We start from the raw sequence: 21,538 nt of genomic DNA, 5'->3' as shown, positions 1-21,538 counted from the left end.
GCAAAGACTCTCGGCACCGGATGTCTCCGGCACTGGTACAGATGCGGCATCGCTCTCTGTCTCCGTGGCCCAAGAAGAGGCACAAACAACCTGCTGCTCCTGTGCACTTGCAGGTGCCACCTGTGCCCCCATTGGAGCAACAGCCCGGGCTGGAGTGCCCTGCGAAGGCTCCAATTCCAGCACTGTGGATTCCGGCACCGCAAGGGCCATTGAGTCCGGTGCACATAAGCTCCCTAATGCACACCATGGTTGAGCTCGGCCTGCCATCCACTTTGGAGACCTTCTCCACCGCTCAGGACCTGATCGCGCTGACTGAGCCTGGACCATCTCACCGTCCGGCACTGCTGGTGCGGACTGTTCCATCCATAGGGAAACCCACCTTCATGCGACCTTCGTCACAGAATGAAACAGCTCAACCCCAATCTCGGTCCCGGTCCAGATCGCAGTCCCGATCCCACCGATGGTCCCGGACTCGGCACCGCTCGCAGTCCCAGCACCGATCCCCATCTCAGCACCGGTCGTACTCACGGAGCCGCTCTGCCTCATGTAGGATTCCCTCCCAGTATGATCGGTACTGATCCAGCTCCCAGCACCGGTCCCAGCACCGATTGTCTCCCAGCTGATCCCGGCACCACCCGGGCCATAGGTCCTTGTCGAGATCAAGATTGGCCTCCCAACACCATTAGGAATGTTGGTCCCGATCCCAGTCACGGTACCACCCGAGATCCCGGCACTGGTCTCCAGCTCCCAGGCACGGAGCAACAGAGTGGGACGGTGCAACGCTGCATATGTGTTTGGCCCCACCTTTGCCTTCATGTCCGAATTCGAAGTCGTCCCAAGCAGGGAGTGGCTACCACATCCAGGGCCATGACACTGATTGTGCTAGCCAGGGGCAAAATGAAGGACAGGATCCTGACCAGGGACCCCCACAATGGTCCTTCTGGACTCCTTGGACATACCACCAAGCCCAAGGTGTCCGCTCAGGCACTTCTCGATCTGCCCATTCGGAGCCTCGGATGCCTGAGGCCGCTGTGACCCACCCTCCCCCGGTAGCCTCGGAGGCGACTGCCCTGCCACTAGATCAGGCCCATGCCGCTAGCGTGCGGGACCTAGAGCAACCGGACCCTCCTCAACCAGACCTTCTCCAGGATCTTCTAGTCCTGGGGATGTCCTCCTCATCCTCGCCTGATGAGGCCATAGCAGGCACGTCCTCCTCTGGCCCACCGCCTATAGATCTTTGTGCACACCAGGAATTGCTTCATAGGGTGGCACAGAACATGAACTTCCAAATGGAGGAGGTGATGGAAGTTGAGGATTCGGTGGTGGACATTTTATCGGCCAATGCCCCCACACATGTAGCCCTACCTTTCATTCGGACCATCCAGGCTAACGCCAATATGATCTGGCGATCCCCGCCGTCTATTCCTCCGATGGAATGGAGGGATGGAGAGGAAATACATGGTGCCCTCTAAGGACTATGAATATTTGTATGTTCACCCACAACCTTGCTCTGTCGTGGTACAGTCTGTGAACGAGAGGGAGAGACACGGCCAGCAAACGCCCGCCCCTAAGTCCAAGGACGCTAGGTGCCTGGATTTATTCGTGTGCAAGATTTATTCAGCTGGTGGTCTACAGCTCAGGATAGCTAACCAGCAAGCCCTTCTGAGCTGTTATAATTATAATACCTGGAGCTCAATAGGGAAGTTCAAGGAGTTGGTTCCCCAGGAGTCCAGGGAGGAGTTTGTGGCCTTGCTAGAAGAGGGAAAGAAAGTGGTGAGGACATCCCTGCAGGCGTCTTTAGATGCGGTGGAGTCGGTGGCTAGGCTGCTAGCCTTGGGCGTGGCTATGCGCCGCGTTTCATGGCTGCAAGTGTCCGGTCTTCCACTGGAGCTGCAGCAGACTATTCAAGACCAGCCCTTTGATGGACAGGGGCTATTCTCAGATAAAACTGATCCCAGACTTCAGAGTCTGAAGGACAACTGGGCCATCAAGCGCTCATTGGGCATGCATACCTCAGTGATGCAACGTAGCCCCTTCTGGCCCCAACCACAGCGCACCTACCCTAACCGTCGACTGCGGCAAGGCTTCGCTAGAAGACGTGGCCGTGGTAATAGGAGGAGACAATCTGCTCCTCAATCAGGACAGAATCTGGGCCCCCCAAAACCATTGGCGGGGCGAAGCAAAACTTTTGAAGGTGCACCCGAGGATGGAGCACCAGTATCTTAATGATGGGTATGTCTACCCAACAAAGAAAAACCTGCGATTGGCCCATGCCAGTCAATTCAGACTCATGGGGCTCTGGCTGCAGGGCTATTTCATTGGCTGTGTGGTCTTCCAAGCTCTAGGACCCTGCGGGATAAGAAGGTCCCAGAGCTCCCTCACCAGTGGTTGCAAAGAGAAGAAAATTGAAATTGAATTATTAATTCAAATTATGGTCCCTGAGTGGTGCCATGACATGTTTTAATTGAAGTGTTTGAATCAGTCCTATCTTGTCAGCTGCCCTCTCATTACTTCTCCTATATTCCCACGAGCAACTCTGATATGAACCAGGAGAATGCTGGACAGGTGCTGTCCCTTGTCTACTGCAGCTGCCCAACAGCTCTCTTTAAGGCCTGCTGCAGCACCAAGATAGAGAGGAGAGTAGTGCCTGCTTCCCTGACAGTCTGTGTAAGCCCTAGGAAGAGCAGAAGAGCTTGACTGTCTCTGTCAGAGTCTAGGGCAGTATCTGACAAAGGATGGCTCTCCTCCCACACACAGCAACCCAGGGTGCAGCCATGAGAAGGGAAGAAGCTAGAACCCAGTGCAACCAGTTATGATTCTCTGATTCTCTGTCATAGTCTAGGTTAGCGCAACCTATGAGCTTCTCTAACGTGTGCCAACTTGGTGTTTGGTCTCCACAGTAATAACCATAGCACAACATGCTCCAGCCATTCCACCTACTTACTGCTAGACACCCTCTGCACCCAGAGCTGTGGGGAGGAAAATGGAGGAACCATTTATGCCATCTCTATGCATAGAAAGTCCTTAGGTTAGCATAGAGAGCTGGAGGTTAAAGCATTCCAGAGCAGTCCACCAGCCAAGCTATAATGAACTCTATTTTCAGGCTCTCAGCCTGTCACTCTAACTTCCTTCCTTAGTTCCCAGATGAGTGAGCCCCCAGCTTCTTCCAGAAGCCAACTCTTATCCCCGCATCTCACAACTCTCAGTCCTTTGTTCTCAAGCTGGGGTCTCTGCTGTGCTTCCCTCCTCCCTTTGGGTAACTGGTTGCTAGGTTTCAGTGTCCTGGTGACTGGGCTTTCCATTCTCTTCTCATATATTCCATTGATATGAGTTGGCCTCAGCCAGTCATTAATGACCCATTCAGTCCTCTCAGACAGCTCGGTGACACACACACACACCTATGTCTCTTAGCCTGCCCTGAAAGCTAACTTAATGCTGTTTCCCCCACTGGGGAGCAATGCAAAATGTAGGGGGAAACTCAGGCATGCATAGGATTCATAAAAATATTACAAAAAATTCCCACTTCATCACACAAGTCTTGTGATATTTGGTGTTTTTCTTAAAGCCCTAGCTCCTCAAGTCATTAAAATATATGAGAATCTCACCTTACCTTGTTTAAATGAAAGTTTCTAGTCCATGTGGTTGTAGAAGAAAAATTGACAATATATCCTAAATATAACATGAAGGTTTAAAAAAGATAAATAGAAGTATGTAAAAGCAAAAAAAAAATCCCCCAAAAATCCATTATTTTTATTTTTAAAACTCTTAATTAAGCCAATATCATGATCTTGATTCGGGGGGTGGGGAGGATGGCTGAATAATTTCTAAACTCTTAAGGTCAGCAGTTCTTTGATTGCTGTTCTTAAACCTTTTTTTGAAATAATATATGTGCCCCTCAGGCTGAAAAGTTTAGACTAGGGGTAGGCAACTTATGGCACGCGTGCCGAAGGTGGCACACAAGCTGATTTTTGGTGGCACTGACACTGCCCGGGTCCTGGCCACTGGTCCGGGGGGGAGTCTCTGCATTTTAATTTAATTTAAATGAAGCTTCTTAAACATTTTAAAAACCTTATTTACTTTACATACAACAATAGTTTAGTTATATATTATAGACTTATAGAAAGAGACCTTCCAAAAATGTTAAAATTTATTACTGGCACATGAAACCTTAAATTAGAGTGAACAAATGAAGACTCGGCACAGCACTTCTGAAAGGTTGCTGACCCCTGGTTTAGACACAACTGGTCTATGTAGATCTTTTTTGGATTTTATGTTTCTCTAAACTTAAAAAGACTAAGATAAATTCAGTAACCTCCCAAGAGCATGCACAAGTTTTAGAAATCTCAAATCTTATTTTAAGTTAGATCAATATGCCTAAACACTGCAATTACACATAAGCCCAACATTTATTTTTCTCAGATGAAAAGTTAGTCCACTTTAATGAGGAAAGAGATGTTTCAATACATGGTTTTATGACTCTAACTCTCGGTTGTTTGAATTTGGAAGACAGTACTTACAAAGTATGTTCCATCACTTAACATGTTTGAGGCATCCATGCAAGAGGTGTAAACAGCAGGGGGTTGGCAATGTTCATATATGTTGTTTGAATAGAAAATAAAGCTTTTAAACATTTAAAGATGGCTGTGGGGACTTACTTGTGACATCCGTGTTAGACTTATTCCTCTTCTAGCTAATTGTATTGTCAATTAATACTCTCCTCTGGGCCACTACACTGTGAGCACCATCTTTTGGGTGAGACATAAATATTGGACCCTGACACTTTATGATCAGTTGAGATTAAAGGGCACTTTTGGCAAGAATTGGCATGTTATCCCTGTACTGGCCACATTCCAAACTGAATTATGACTTTCTACCTCCCTAAATTCCTCTTTGGCTGGCACGGAATGGCATTCATATGTCAAGCAGCCGTGACTTCATTTCAACGAGTAGTAGAACAATTACGGTCACATACATGCTGTATTGAACAATCTTTAAAGTGTTTTATGATTTTTATGGATAAAGAGTACTGTGTAAATGTAAAGTTGAATAATAGTCTCAGAGTGGAATAATAAAGATTTTGCATCAAGGTCTGACTTTTAAGTCTTATTCTGAATGAGGACACTAATACATTAAGTATGATAAGGTAATTTTTTTAAAGCAAAGTGAGGGCTTGCTTTAAAAATCAAGAACAAGTGAAAAATATATTTGGTCTCCTGATATCTTCATGTCAGATACCTGGAAAGACTTTTCAATTTGCAGCTTCAAATATATCTCCTATATTTAACAGTAAATAAGTGACATTACCCAGACTGATGAACACGTAGCCTAGATTTACTTATATTTGTTCACAATAATTCATTGCAAGGTTGCAATTATACCTTCAACTGTTTCAGACCACTATTGCCAGAATAACTGCATACCTTGCCATATGTTGCTGCCGCGTAAAACGGGTTTCTTTCCTATTTTAACTGTGGAGAAAATAACAATTTCTTGATGATGAAAAACACATTCCTAGTGTGATATCCTGGGTCTATTGAAGTCAATGACAAAACTCTCATTGCTTCAATAGACCCAGAATTTTACCCATTAAATCTATTTCTGATTTATACCAAAGCCATATTTACATCCACTTTAAAGTTCTTTTGCACTGACATAGTGTTGTATAGTAGCCTTAGTGAAAATGTAAATTAGGTCCCTAGATCAGTGGTTCTCAAACTAGGGCCACCACTTGTTCAGGGAAAGCCCCTGGCGGGCCAGGCCAGTTTGTTTACCTGCCGTGTCCACAGGTTCGGCCGATCGCAGCTCCCACTGGCCACGGTTCGTCGCTCCAGGCCAATGGGAGCTGTGGGAAGTGACGGCCAGTTAGTCTCTTGGCCCGCGCCGCTTCCAGCAGCTCCCGTTGGCCTGGAGCAGCGAACCACGGCCAGTGGGAGTCGCAATTGGCCAAACCTGTAGCGTGGCAAGTAAACAAACTGGCCCAGTCCACCAGGGGCTTTCCCTGAACAAGCGGCGTCCCTAGTTTGAGAACCACTGCCCTAGGGTCTGTTGTCACTTTTTGCCTTATGGTTGGCATAATGATTTGAAGAATGGTAAGACATCGCAGTATGTGCAGTTCCAACCTTCATCTGTGAATCAGATATCTTATTTCAGTGATAATTCATTTTGTAAGTATATTACGGCAAGTATAAGTATAAAGAGCAAGTTTTTTCTGGATTATACAAGGTATGTGAGAAATCCAGTTCAACAGTTTTCTTTTATATGAAGAGCACATGCCCAGAGCTGATTTTACAATTGCAAATATGTTGCTCTCCTGTAATATAACACAACAGCTTTTAGACCACCAGAGCATGACTTTAGATGAAGTAAATGGTGGTCAGGAGTTCCTAGCAAAAAGAGATTGAAATCACCTCATCACTCCCAATTGGGCTTCATGGCCCAAATTGGGTATCACTGTAGTCCTTTGAGAAGGAGTATGGAATTGGACCTTCAGCATCATCTTGAGAATCGAGACTAACTGCCTGCAGTACCAAAGACAGGATATCAATGTCTATCTCGACACCAGGTACTTCAGTACTGACTTCTTCAGCACTGATTCCTTTGGTATTAATCTCTATGGTACTGCCTTCCTTGACACCAACGGTGTCTATACTGATTACCTGGGCACCATCCACAATGGTACTGTCAACTCATTCAAGGAGGTTTATGGCAGCACTGTCCTCTATAGTGAGAATGTATATGGTACTGAGTGAGCTACAGGAGACACAAAAGGCATAGTCTCCGCTGCTATCTATGATGCTGAACATTTCTACCATGTTGCCTACTGCTGCAGTGCCAAGTCCCTGTTAGATGCCGGTCAAAGCTAATTTAATGGTGCCATATATCCCCTACTCCAGCAGTTCTCAAACTGTGAATCGGGACCCCAAAGTGGGTTGCAACCCCATTTTAATGGAGTCACCAGGGCTGGTGTTAGACTTGCTGGGGTCAGGGGCCAAAGCCCAAACCCATGCCTCACTGTCTGGGGCCAAAGCCTGTGGGCTTCAATCTTGAGCAGTAGCACTCAGATTACAGGCTCTCTGCCCTGGGGCTGAAGCCCTTGGATGTTGGCTCTTCCCCACCCCGGGCAGTGGGGATTTGATTTTGGCCCTCCCACCCAGCATGGCAGGGCTTGGGTAGGCTTAGGCTTTGGTTCCCCCCTCCTGGGGTTGTGTAGCAATTTTTGTTGTCAGAACAAGGTCATAGGGGGAGGGATAGCTCAATGGTTTGAGCATTACCTGCTAAACCCAGGGTTGTGAGTTCAATTCTTGAGGGGGTCATTTAGGGATCTGGGGCAAAAATCTGTCTGGGGATTAGTCCTGCTTTGAGCAGGGGGTTGGACTAGATGATAGGATAACATCTCTATTAGAGGAAAAGTGCTCTTTCTTTTCATCTCATTCCTAACAAAGCAAAGAGGGATCACTTGTATATTCCACAAGGTTGACCACTAAAAAGGCATCATGGGCATCTTATAGACTTAATTCATCTATGGGATATAGTGATAGGAAGATGTTCTGGTACCCTCTCCTTCCCCGCTTCTTTACATGTAGCATATAGTCATGGCCCTAGTGGAACCCATGGGGTTTGCCCCACACAAGACAAACTACATCTGTGCTACCTTCTAGGATGAGGACTCATCCTCCCGTGCATCCTCCCAGAAGGCTAGGGAGTCTCAGGTTGCAATCCATCAGTTTGAACAACCTAAGGAATTATCTAACGAGGATCAACCTCAAACAGAAGAACAGATCAAGCGGTTGCTATCTCATCATCGTCACTAGACAAGGCAGTGGCTCCATCTACACCATATCACTTGGAAGATCACAAGAGTTCTAGATGTGCACAGATCTATCGCTGATTCTCTAGAAATCCTGGTGGAGGTGATCCAAGAGGCTCTTTGACAGTACTCCACACCATCATACCTAGTTGTCTGGCTTTACTCTTAAGTTTTGCTAGCTCTAACAAAGCCCCATTTATCTGGCAGACTCCAATGATAGTGACACTGATTTCTGAGAAGATGTACAAGAGGTTCCATGTACCATCCGCCAACTCTTAAGTATCTACATACTCATTCAGTACGTGATTTTCTGTCAGTGGCAGCAGCTACTGAAAGTAACACAAAACAGCCAAAAATTATGGTGAAAGACAAGAGGAAATGTATCTTGATTTATTCAGCAGAACTAAGCATTAGCCAGCCTGCAATTTCAAATTATTAACTACCAGGCTTATTCTGAACAACCATGAGTTTTCAGAGTTTATCAATAAACTCCTGCAAGAATACAGGGAGAAATTTAAATCTTTGTTTCTGAGAGACAATTGATAGCAAGAATATCCCTCCAGGCAACACTAGATGCCCCTGAGACTGGATCCCATCCCTGGCAAGTTACATTGTCATGAGGAGAGCATCTTGGCTCCAATGTTCAGGTGAGGGAGGAGAGTGCAGATGATGATGGAGGAACTTCCATTTTTTGGGCCCAGATCTCTTTAGTGGAAAGACAGATGAGGCTCTTAATTCATTGAAGGACTCCCTAGCCACCCTTCATTTTCTTGGAGTATATACACCAGCTCCTAGATGAAAATAAGGAAGAGTATATCTTTTACTAGACACAGATAGACACTGAGTGCCCTTTTTCCACCAAAGAGTCTTGGAACCACCAAGGAAGCAAGGGTTGGAGGGGTGACCTTTTGCTTTTACATCATATTCATACCATGCTGCAACTATCTTGAGACAGTCATATTAATGGGAGAGTTGAGAGCTGCTTTTATTTTTGGGGAGTGGAGGGAGTCATGGAACCTGATAACATCAGACCACTGCATTCTAGAAGTAATCTCAGTGGGATACTCTGAACTATTCTGTACCTCATTCCTCTTCCTCATCCCTCTCATGAAAAAGTGTGATACCAAGAATTGGACTCACTTCTTTCTCTCAGAGCTGTAGAAGAGGTTCCACTGCAATACACGGGAAAATGTTTTTATTCCAATTACTTCCTAATACCAAATTGTTGCCTCAGCTATCATTTAAATAAAATGTTCCATTTACCAGTTTTCTTCCTGGAACCACATTCTAACCAAGGGAAGTCTAGGTTACATACTCTGGATGTCCTTAGTGCATTGTTATTCTGTCTGCATAAGACCAAACCATTTAGACTCTCCTCAAAACTCTTTGTTTAGTTAGCGGACATATCGAAGAGCCAAGTTATTTCTACCCAGAGGCTTCCAGAATGGGTGTTTAGCTGCATCAAGACTTGTTACATTCTAGCTAGTTTAGATCCTTCAGTGCAGATTAGGACCCACTCCACTAGGACTCAGGTAGTTTCTGCACCTTTGTTGAGAAACATGCCCATCTCAGAAATAGGCAGTCTATACATTCATGAGACACTATTATCTGGGTTACGTCCTTATATTTGATGCCTCTTTTGACAGAGCTGTACTTCAATCTTTAAGTAGACTCTGAGCACCTACTTCCTTACATCAGGTTGTTGCTTGTGAGTCAGTGAAGGTGGAATATATTTTCACAAATGGTTGAAGAAGAAGAAACAGTCACTTAACTGATAGCAACTGTGGTTCTTTGAGATGTGTTGTCCATATATATTCCTTGAGCTGGCCTCATTCCATACTACTGTGGGGCCCTGTAACACCTGGATTCTAAATGGAACTAAGGAACTAAGTGGTGGTTGACGCAGCACCACCCTTCATGACGTTGATGAGGGACACAAGGACACTTAGTGAATAGGCACAGCCTCAAGGAACATCGCTGGCCAGAAGATTCCAATATCAAGCACATGGGGCGCATGTGCACTAAGACCGGACTATAGATGGACAGCACATCTTGAAGAATCATAGTTACTATAAGGTAAGTGATCAACTCTTTTGCATTAAACTGTGAAGGAAATTAAGTTGGAAGTAGAAGGAAGTGTTTTGTGAAGATGTAGTCTGTCATGGGCCATGTGAATATGTTACATGCATACTATAGGACACCTTTTAATCATACACTGACTAGACCTTTTCTTGCTTTGGGGGATTTACATTGTGGGAAATGTCACATTTAATTAGTCTTAATTCCTTTTAAACATGTATTTTATTGAGTAAGTGACAAGTTATAGTAGGTCACCATCTCCCGAAGTGTGGAGTGCTCCTTCAGGGCGAGCAACACAAACGACTAGTTGGTGTGGAGGAGTAGATGGCAGATGTATGAATTAAGGTGGGTAAGCCTTTAACAACACATGGTGGATTTGCAGAGGGACACAATTGATTTCCTGAAGGGGGACTCAGTTTTCAAAAGTTTGGGAAACAGTTCAGTATGTATGCAGAATGGTATAAACATTACATCAATAATTTCTGTTTATTCATTCATTGCATATAGCCCATCTTTTCTCAAATAGTTCTGTTGTTAATTTAATACAGGCAATACATCATTCCATTTCTTCTAATTCTTTTATTCTGGTCAACCACATATCTATAGATGGTATTTGTTCCTGAAACCATAATGATGAAATACACTTAGTGGTTGCAGTCACAAAAATTCCAAACAGGTTTGTTTTAATTTAAACAGTGTTAAACATTTTTCCTACCACTATAGTAATAGGAATTTGGGGGATGTGAATCTGAAATAACTCTTGTATCCATTTTCTAACATCAGACCAGAAGCTGATGCATTACTAAAAAATGTTTTTACAAAATATAAATATTATTGGATCCCTACACTACAGTGCCACAGCTAGATATCAGCATTTGACCTGCAATTAATTCCTTTGTATTTTCACATGACATCACAGAGGACTTGAGCTCCGCTTTTGTGGCTTATGTCATCACAGAATTCCTGCAAGGAATTACGTCTTTGCAAGTCATGTAGCTCATCTATTATTCTATATGTAGCTTTCACAATAGCAACCATCTGCTTTGAGCCAGGCACCTCCCATATTTTCCTCTCCTTCACTTTAAGTTAATCTGAAAGAATGACTTCATAGACATATGAAAGGAGTGTTGCCAACAAAACCAAGACCAACTTTGAAAGCCACCAGCAGAATCTTTGTAGTAGGCACTGAGACCCTGTCTAAAATATATTTTTTTCATTTCAAGTTGTCAGAACAGCTGCACGCCGAATACTCAGTGAAGTTTCGTATGTAAGATGTAAAAAAAAGGGAACAGGGGCCTTATTGTTTGGCCGGTCTTGTTGACAAGTACATTTTTGTTTCTCTTGCTTTGTGCCCTGCATCTATGTGTGTGGTACAAGTAGGAGAGTGAAGAGGAGGAGGGGGATTATGGTTGCAATTAACATTCCATAATCACATCCCATTTAACAGTTTACATTTTTATCGGCTTACACTTCCTACACTAGCTCTGCTGGAGTTTTCAGTATGTGGGAACACTTTAGCTGAATATATATGAACTGAAAAGTAGAAATATAATCAGATTATAAAGTGACGGTATTGGTTAAAACATCGTTCCACTCTGAAAAGTGACTTTGTAAAAATGGCATTCGGTGTTTCCACATTTACAGTGTTAATGATTTCCAGATCAGATTTGCTCACTTTATATGTAAGTAGACTGTGAGGGGAGTTCTGACTGCCAACTCCACAGAGTCTGCGTGGGATATGGAAAGTCAAGCTCTTTTCTTTGTGGATTTTGCATCACCATCAACAATAGGGACTCTGTAGGACAAATTCTGCCCTAGCTATACCTATGCTATCCTATACTCTTGAAATTATGCCCTTAGTTATACCTCTGTAACCCTGTTGCCTTCAAAGGAGTAAACAGGTGTTATTGAGAATATAATTTGAAAACAGTAGGGTTCTAGTGGTGACCCCTCAAATGAAATTTACTTAATAATTCTGTTGATAATGTATGAGCCAGAAAAATATCCACTTCACTCCCAGATCTGTGAGTAGTAAAATCATACTGTTTTCATTAAAATAAATGAATCTGACTCTTCAGTTTTCATAGAAACAGAATTAGTGAAGTAAAGAAGGTGCAATTTAACATATTCACTTTTCACATTGTAGTTACGCCTTTTAGAAAAATTATTGAGGTTATATGTCCATCTGTTTATAACACGCTAAACACTACTGGACTTTATTAAGTTGAATTAAGTAAAAATATGTTTTTCTGTGTGTTGAAAAACAGCCACTGTAATGAAGCTCCAGATGAGAAAGAAATACATTATTACATTTTAATTCATTTTAAATATTTGCATCCCAGGAGTGGCCAGAGGCCCCAGTCATGAGTGGAGCTGCATGGTGCCAGGTGCTGTACAGACGTGATATCTGCTGTGAAAAACCCCTGGTACAATATTTGCGCACCATTCCCACTCTTTAATACCCAAATAAGTTACTGCATCAACTGAGATAAATCATTTTTAAGTATTGTTTCCTTTAGATCTTGCTTGTATAAACTACTGTGACATTTTTTCTGATCTCTTTGAATATCAGCTGCCATTTTAGGTGCCTATCCCCAAATTTAGAGCCTCAAAACCCCATTCAGCTGCTGCTTAATCATGCGGGCACTTAAAAACCCTGGGTATCTAAGTCTCCAGTGTGCCAAAAAATCTGTCCATGAACATGCACACAGTTTCTTCGGTCCTGTAATCCAGGCACCTAAACACAAGCATAAACCTCAGACTAGGCATTCTCCACCTTTCTTGCCTGTGGATCCCAAAGTCCCAATCTGATAAGGGTTCTCAGAGGCTGCCTAACAGAATGGGCCTCACATAAAACACAGTTAGTGGTGGAGGTGGTGATTTTCTTTCTAATCTTTAGCCCAGTGGTTAGGGAACTCATTCAGGATGTGGGGGACTCCAATTCAGCTCCCCACACTTCCTGAATTAAAATCTTTGCTCCACATCAGGCAGAGAGGGGAATTGATATGGTCGCCCACATCCTGGGTGAGTTCCCTAGTCACTGGGCTAAGGGTTATAAAGGTTTTGTCTTCCCCCTCCTACTTTTGTGTGGAGTTAGGCACGCTTTGAGCACACCTTCTGATTGGGCACTGCAGGCAAGATAGGAGGGGCACTGCCTATCTGCCCCTGGTCTGACGATCATCTGGGGTTTAGACATTATGTAGTGTCCAGACATCTGCCTGAGGCAGAAATCTGTGCTTTAGACACCTAAGTCCCTTTGTGGATCTGGTCCTAAGTAACAGAATAAAACAAAATCCAGCCTAAGGCCTGGTCTACACTATGCGTTTAAACCGAATTTATCAGCGTTAAACCCATTTAACCCTGCACCCATCCACACAACGAAGCCCTTTATATCAATATAAAGGCCTCTTTAAACCGATTTCTGTCCTCCTCCCCGATGAGAGGTGTAGCGCTGAAATCAGTATTGCCATGTCGGATTAGGGTTAGTGTGGCTGCAAATCGAAGTTATGGCTCTCCAGGCGGTATCTTCACAGTGCACATTGTGACCACTCTGGAAAGCAATCTTGAACTCGGAGGCCACTGGCAGGTAGACAGGAAGCCCGCAACTTCTGATTTCTTTCCTGTTTGCCAGTGTGGAGCTCTGATTGAGCACGTGGTGGCGATGCAGCCCCAATCCAAAAAGACCTCCAGCAATGGACTGATACGGGAGTTACTGGATCTGATCGCTGTTCTGGGGAGATAAAGCTTTCTATCACAGCTCCGTTTCCAGAAGACAAATGCCAAAAGCATTTTGAAAAGATCTCCAGGCAATGATAGACAGAGGCCACAGCCAGTTGCTTGTGTGACAAGCATATAGGAAGGCAAAGAATCAAATGGGACGCTCATGGAGGAGGGAGGGGGACTTGAGGACGCTAGCTTATCCCGCAGTTCTCCGAACGCATTTTGATTCTTGGCTGATTCCCGATGCTTTGTAGGGTCACCAATTTGTCCGGGGTGGTTGGGTATATGTCGTCAAGTTACCCACTCCCCCACCCAGAAAGAAAAGGAAGAAATATTTTCTTGACTTTTTTTCAATGTCCCGTATTGTCTACTGATGATTTCTGGTAGACATGGTGCTGCAGACACTGACAGCAGCATTCCTTCCCTCCTCTCCAGTGAGCGCCTAGGTACAATATGACTGCATATCCATCGTCCTCATCAGCCGTTGAGTGCTCCTGGCTGGCCTCGGTGAGGTCGGCCTGGAGGCGCCTTGAGTAAAAATAGGAATTGACTCCGGGTCATTCCGGCAGTGGTAGAGAACGGCTGGTAACCGTCTTCATTCATAGCAACTGGGGGTGAGCTCATCAGTCCCCACTTTTCATGTCCTAAAGAAAAGTTCTGTTTACTTGTGACTATCATAGCAGTGGGAGGCTGGGCTCCTCTCCTCACCACCATTTAATGTCTTGCCTTGACTATCATAGCAGCTGGAGGCTTCCTCCCCTCATTTTTATCTCACTAAAAAGTCAGTGTTTCTTTATTCCTAGCAATTCTTTATTACTTCTCCACACAATGGGGGGGGACACTGAATGGTAGCTAGAGGGGGGGAGGAGAAGAAGCAACGGAGTTGGGGTTGTTGCAGGGAGCAGCCCTAGATGGCATTGCAGCTCATTATTTCTGCGGGATCTGACATTGGAGCGGCTGTGGCTCTCTGGTTCTCTGCGTAACTTGGTTCTTATAGACTTGCCCCATATTCTAGGCAGGACTGACTCTATTTTAGGTAACATAAAGGAGAGAATGACGGGGAGTCATTTCCATTTTTGTCTTGCGCCCCGGCGACCTCCGCGACGCCAGCAGGCAGACCCTAACAGCAGCAGCGTACAGAACAACTGCATAACCGTCCTGTCATCGCCAATTACAAATGGCATGGCAGACGGTACAGACGACTGATAAACTGTCATCTCATCACCATTTACAATAGCATGGCAGGACGGTCACAATAGGGCCAGGTAACCGTCTTACTTTGCAAAGGCAAATGAATTGCTGCTGTGTTTTTTTTTTTTTTTCTAGCACTCAGTGCCGCTTGTTCAGCAGCTCCAGTACACCTACGGTGAAAGTGCAAAGGCAAACAGGTTCCATTGGTTGCCATTGCTATGGGGATTTTCTGCCCGGGCAATCAGGAAAAAGGGCCCAAAATGATTGTCTGCCGTTGCTTTCACAGAGGAAGGAATGAGTGACGACATTTACCCAGAATCACCCGCTACACCATCATGCACTGAGATCTCAACCCAGAATTCCAATGTGCGGGGGAGACTGCAGGAACTATGGGATAGCTATGGGATAGCTACCCACAGTGCAACGCTCCAGAAATTGACGCTAGCCTCGGTACATGGACGCACACCACCGAATTATTGTGCTTTGTATGGCCATATGCACTCGACTTTATACAATCTGTTTTACAAAACCGGTTTATGTAAAATTGGAATAATCCTGTAGTGTAGACATACCCTAAGACTTGTTGCAAGGCCTGGCTGCTTCTATGGTTCCACTTACAGGAGCGTTCAGCCTAGATTGTCTCTCTGTTCAGAGCCATGCCCACTCTCCTTGTCCTCAGTGGACTGAACAAGCTACACTAGCAACAAGCAAGACTCATTTAAAATCTCCCAGCAGGGTCAACACCTGTTAAAAGGTGAGACCAAAGGAGAATAATGCCACTCTGTTACAGTTAATTTAACAATACACAAAGACAATTACTTTGATTTTTTTTTTAAATCCTTAATATAAACATCCAGTTGTAACAAAGACAGGAAGCATAGTCCAGGGATTAAAGCATAGGAATGTTTTGGCCTCCCTTTTCATAGTCACAAATAATTGAGGGTGGATTTAGCTTGCAAGCTCAAATAAAGGCAATTTTATGTTTAACTACCTTATTGTGCCTACTAATCCGATAGTTATATGCCAGTGTGCACTTAGTTGCACCTACAATTTTTTGCAGGTGACACCAAATGAAAGCCTATTTAAATATCAGAACTGTAGTCTCACTAACATTCTATAAATTGGAGATAGTAATACTTCTTGACAATGATTTTGTGAGTCTTACTTTAATAATAATAGCTTTGAAGGTGTTTTTAAATGTAAAATGATATTAGTGAATATACAATAAGAAAACAAACATACAAACAAATATACAATAAGAAAACAATGTAAAATGAAAACAATGAAAACAATGTAGAATGATATTAGTGAATATACAATAAGAAAACAAACATACAAACAAATATACAATAAGAAAACAAACAGATCAGATAGTCAAATTTCTAGTTATAAGGTTTTCTGTCGTGATTTTCAGAGGTACTGAGCAGCTGTAACTCCACTAAAGTCAGGTGTCAGCTCCTCTGGAAATCAGGCCATACATTTCCACATGTCAGTGTACTAGTAGTTGGGGAATGATTACAACTGCCATACCAAGTATTAAGTTATAAAGTTGCATCCTTTGTGAAATAATTTGTCCAAATTATAGTGCTGTCTGAATCTGCCAAGTCGGACACTTTTGGTAACTAAGAGTATTGAAAATATAACCGTTCGATAGGTAATGTTTATAGAAACACCTTTTTTCAAGCTTCAGGTTAAGTATCTAGTGCGACAAAGCTCTGAGCCTGTATTTGTGGGTCCCGCGCTTCCTGGCGAATATAGTGGCCTCAGAAGCTCGGGATGACCTCTGTTTCCCAGTATGGTGGCAGAAGTTAACACTTATTGAGCTATTTTCATCACAGGCCAGTATGGGAGGTGGGAAGGTGGAATACCCACAGTCTTTGTTGCTCCTTAGAGCTCCTTAGGTACCACCTGGTCTCCTGCCTGGACCAAAGTCTGTTTCCTCTTTCAGAGGGATCTCTGTAGATCATGCCGGGGGAGAAGAAAGGGGGGAACCCGAGCCCGCCCTCTACTCCGGGTTCCAGCCCAGGGACCCTAATGGGAACAGCTGTTTGCGGTTTCCCTCCTCCACTGACGCTGCTTTGCTTCCCTGCGCCACTTTCCCGTTCTTCCCTTTCCCCACGCTTCACCCTTACCTCAGGGTTCAGTACTGCTTCCTCTCCTCCAGCTCCTTTCCCCTGGGCTCCTCGAGAAAGAAATGGCAAGGAGAGCTTTTAAAGCAGTATAATTGGTTCCAGCTGTCTCCATTAGTCTATCAGCCTAAACTGACCCTTTCTCAGTTTTTGAGGTCAGGTGTCTTGATTGGCCTGGAGTAGCCCTTGTTTGGCTATCCAGGGAACAGGGCTCTGCTCATTCTGAGGCTGATATATCTGCCATTCACTACCCTCTTATATCCCTCTGGCCTGAGTCCGTCACACTAGGCAGAAGCATAGAATCATAAAATCATAGACTTTAAGGTCAGAAGGGACCATTATGATCTTTTAGTCTGACCTCCTGCACAACGCAGGCTACAGAATCTTACCCACCGACTGCTGTATCAAACCTGTGTCTGAGTCACTGAAGTCATCAAATCATACCTTAAAGACTTCAAGGTGCAAAGAATCTTACAGCAAGTGACCTGTGCCACATGCTGCAGAGGAAGACAAAAAAACCCCAGGGCCTCTGCCAATCTGCCCTGGAGGAAAATTCCTTCCTGACCTCAAATATGGCGATCAGCTAAACCCTGAGCATGTGGGCAAGACTCACTAACCAGATACCCAGGAAAGAATTATCCGTAGTAACTCAGATCTCACCCCATCTAACATCCCATCACAAGCCATTGGTCATATTTACCGCTAATAGTCAAAGACCAATCTCATTATACCATCCCCTCCATAAGCTTATCAAGTTTAGTCTTGAAGCCAGATATGTCTTTTGCCCCCACTACTCCCTTTGGAAGGCTGTTCCAGAACTTCACTCTAATGGTTAGAAACCTTCGTCTAATTTCAAGTCTAAACTTCCTGATGGCCAGTTTTAAAATTCTGATGGCAGTTTATATCCATTTGTTTTGTGTCCACCATTGGTACTGAGCTTAAGATAATTCCTCTCCTCCTTGGTACTTATTCCTCTGATATATTTGTAGAGAGCTTTGGTTAGGCTAAACAAGCCAAGCTCTTTGAGTCTCCTTTCATAAGACAGGCTTACCATTCCTTGGATCATCCTAGTAGCCCTTCTCTGTACCTGTTCCAGTTTGAATTCATCCTTCTTAAAAATGGGAGACCAGAACTGCACACAGTATTCCAGATGAGGTCTCACCAGTGCCTTGTATAATGGTACTAACACCTCCTTATCTCTACTGGAAATACCTCGCCTGATGCATCCCAAGACTGCGTTAGCTTTTTTCATGGCCACATCACATTGGCGGCTAATAGTCATCCTGTGATCAACGAATACTCCAAGATCCTTCTCCTCATCTATTACTACCAACTGATGCGTCTCCAGCTTATAACAATAATTCTTGTTATTAATCCCTAAATGCATGACCTTGCACTTTTCACTATTAAATTTCATCCTATTACTATTACTCCAGTTTACGAAGTCATCCAGATCTTCCTGTATGATATCCCGGTCCTTCTTTGTACTGGCGATACCTCCCAGCTTTGTGTCATACACAAACTTTATTAGCACATTTCCACTTTTTGTGCCAAGTGAGTAATAAAAAGATTAAATAAGATTGGTACCAAAACCGATCCCTGAGGAATTCCACTAGTAACCTCCCTCCAGCTTGACAGTTCACCTTTCAGCATGACTTGTTGTAGTCTCTCCTTTAACGAGTTCCTTGTCCACCTTTCAGTTTTCAGATTGATCCCCATCTTTTCCAATTTAGCTAATAATTCCCCATGTGGAACCATATCGAATGGCTTACTGAAATTGAACATGTCACAAATGGGCTAGTTGTGGTAATTGTACTGGAAAACACAGCCAAGTTTCTGTGTCAAGCAGTGCCTGAGTTATTGTGTTGTCAGGAAATTGAACTGGTGCTATAGTTCTGTGTATTAATTAAGTCATAATACTCATTCTCCCGTGCTTTAAAAATTCATATGTGTAGAAAACTACACTTTCTATCCCATATGAGTTTACAGCCATCAGATGAATTAATTAAAATTAAAACTCTTGTTATCCTTTCTTTTATTACAGATTAAAAAAAAGTATATAAACTTGATCTGCCTTTTCTCCATCTCCACACACTTTAAAAATCAATACTGAAGACATCCTGCACAACACAATGTGCTTCATAAGCAAACATAGTTTATAAAATAAGAGAACATAACAAACCATACTATACAAGATGGGATGCTTAAGTACAGTAGTAAAGAGAGAATGTATTCCAAGTTTTCTATCCCTGCTGATCATAGTTCATAGTACCACAAGATTATATGAAGTGCCGTTAGAGGCTGATATTTTTCAACATTTCTTTAGTCTGTAATTTTTCTTCTTATATTCATCAGCACCATGTATATTGAAAACATACAAATTTGCTTAGTCATGGACTTGTCTTTTAAAAAATTAAGTGTATCATTAGTAGAAATTGTTTTCCATTATAATGTGACACACCCTACCCACATTCATGGTGAGGGCTAACCTCTTACCTTCTGCTTCTGCTAGAATTGTTAGTACTCCATTTCTAAGTGTTAAATTTCTTTAATCTCCAGTTCAGAAATTGGATACTGAAGAACCAAATTAAAGGGAGTATTCTGTGAAGCTTTGGAGAGTTTTACATTCCAAAGATTTTGATAAAAGGAAGCATTTAAAAGTAAGATCAGCTGTGGTTATTGTGACCTCCAAGATGTGTTAATTAGGTTCATTAGCCTTCCAAGTGATTGTATAATCATAGTCATCTTTCTCTCTCAGTTAGAATGTGCTAACTGTAGATCGTGGCTAATGAAACTATTAATGAAACTTATCTTGGTACTAAAGTAAACGCTTCACATATTTGTTCTAATATAATAAATCCATGTTATAACTATCCAAATTTTACACCAGATTGTGAGCATCTTACTTCCATTGGTGAGCAGCCACTTGCATAAGTAGTCCCAGTGACTTCAGTGGGAATTTTCATATGTGTTAACAGTTTACCAAGAGGAGCTGGGGGGAGGACGGGGGGCATACAATCTGGGCCTTTCTTTGCAGTGATCTCAGTGTAGTGATTTAGTCCGTCCTGATGTTCTGGCAGTTATTTTTTTGCAATTTTTTTTAGTCAAAATTTGGTAACCTTTTCTTCACAGACTCCAATGAATCAAGCCTCAACTCGTTCCCACTGCATCTTCACCATTCACATCTCAAGCAAGGAACCAGGGTCCGCAACCATCCGACGCTCCAAGCTACACTTAGTAGACCTGGCTGGTTCAGAGCGTGTTGCAAAGACTGGAGTTGGAGGCCAACTCCTGACAGAGGCCAAATATATCAATCTCTCATTACACTACTTGGAACAGGTAAAATTAACAGACTGTGAAACTCTGTCTTTTACTTATTTATTTATTTTTAGTCATGTATGTTGCTTTTGAAATCTTGATACTGATCTCATTTAGTTTCAGGACCACATGTTATTGCAGTGTTTCTCAACCTTTTCAGGTTGTTAAATTCTTGTTCAAATTCAAAATTTTCAAATCCTTCCCCCCAACTTCACATTTACATTAAAAGTAAGGCTACAAAATGTATCTGTGCTAACAATGTTAAGCCCTACATAATTTATTGGTATTTCCTTTTGCTATAGAGACTCTTTTAAGGGGAAAAGGCAGTGCTTGATACTTTTTCAGATGATATTATAAGTCTTTGTTGGGAAATAGGTGATATTTCTTAAGTTGCTGAAGTTCAGTACTGTTGTTTTGTCTTAAAAAAACAAACTCACAGGAAGACAGAAAAGAATAGCAGAGGAGAGAAGATGTAGATTCTGTATCTATTTTTTTTTTTTTTTTTTTTTTTTTTTACTAGCAACATAGTTGCTGGAAAATTACAGACATAGCATTTGGTTTTATTAGCCACTCTGAGTCTGGATAGACCTTTGCCAGGTTACTCAGGCATTGTTTTTAGCATCCTTCGTTGGTTATAGCAAATGAGTTCAAGGGTAGTTTCATTCTAGCTGGCCTGAGTTTTTATTAGATAGAAGATAAAATAGAGAGACAGAAAGGAATTAGGTGGTGATGGAAACCTGAAAATTAGGGAAAGGAGTAATAATAAGAACGTTTGGTTCACATCCTAGCTATCACTCGAGATTCAGCTGATCCTGTTAAATTGATGCTGTCATTTGATTTTCCTTTTCTCAGCTGGATTTGGTCAGGATCTCTTTCAAGATCAGAAAAATGATGTGATGGTAAATGTCAGGGTCTCAACAGGCTTGGGGGGAAGGGGTGATGACATCCATTATGATGAAGCTTCGTGACCAGTGTTTCTCAAACTGGGGTCGCTGTTTTTGTAGAGAAAGCCCCTGGCGGGCTGGGCCAGTTTGTTTACCTGCCCCATCCGCAGGTCCGGCTGATCATGGCTCCTGCTGGCTGCGGTTCACCGCTGCAGGCCAATGGGAGCTGCTGAAAGCGGCAGCCAGTAAGTCCCTCGGCCCGCACCACTTCCAGCAGCTCCCATTGGCCTGGAGCAGCGAACTGCAGCCAGTGAGAGCCACAATCAGCTGAACCTGCGGACGGGGCAGGTAAATAAACCGACCTGGCCCGCCAGGGCTTTCCCTACACAGGCGACAACCCCAGTTTGAGA

At 43.4% G+C, this 21,538-nt stretch overlaps 1 protein-coding gene across 5 annotated transcripts in view; it reads left to right on the top strand.

The window, feature by feature from the left end:
- Positions 1-21,538, top strand: part of KIF6 (kinesin family member 6) — a 322,989-nt gene that overhangs the window by 63,924 nt on the left and 237,527 nt on the right. For all 5 annotated transcript variants that reach the window (XM_075064272.1, XM_032790187.2, XM_032790186.2 and 2 more), the window contains one exon: positions 20,059-20,265. In XM_075064272.1, the coding sequence (XP_074920373.1) occupies positions 20,059-20,265 (207 nt within the window). The remainder of the gene's footprint in view (positions 1-20,058; positions 20,266-21,538) is intronic.

Source organism: Chelonoidis abingdonii, chromosome 3 (genome assembly GCF_003597395.2).
Source record: "Chelonoidis abingdonii isolate Lonesome George chromosome 3, CheloAbing_2.0, whole genome shotgun sequence".
Lineage (NCBI taxonomy): Eukaryota > Metazoa > Chordata > Testudines > Testudinidae > Chelonoidis > Chelonoidis abingdonii.
The sequence above is the reverse complement of the archived record's forward strand: the minus strand, read 5'-3'. Positions and strand labels throughout refer to the sequence as shown.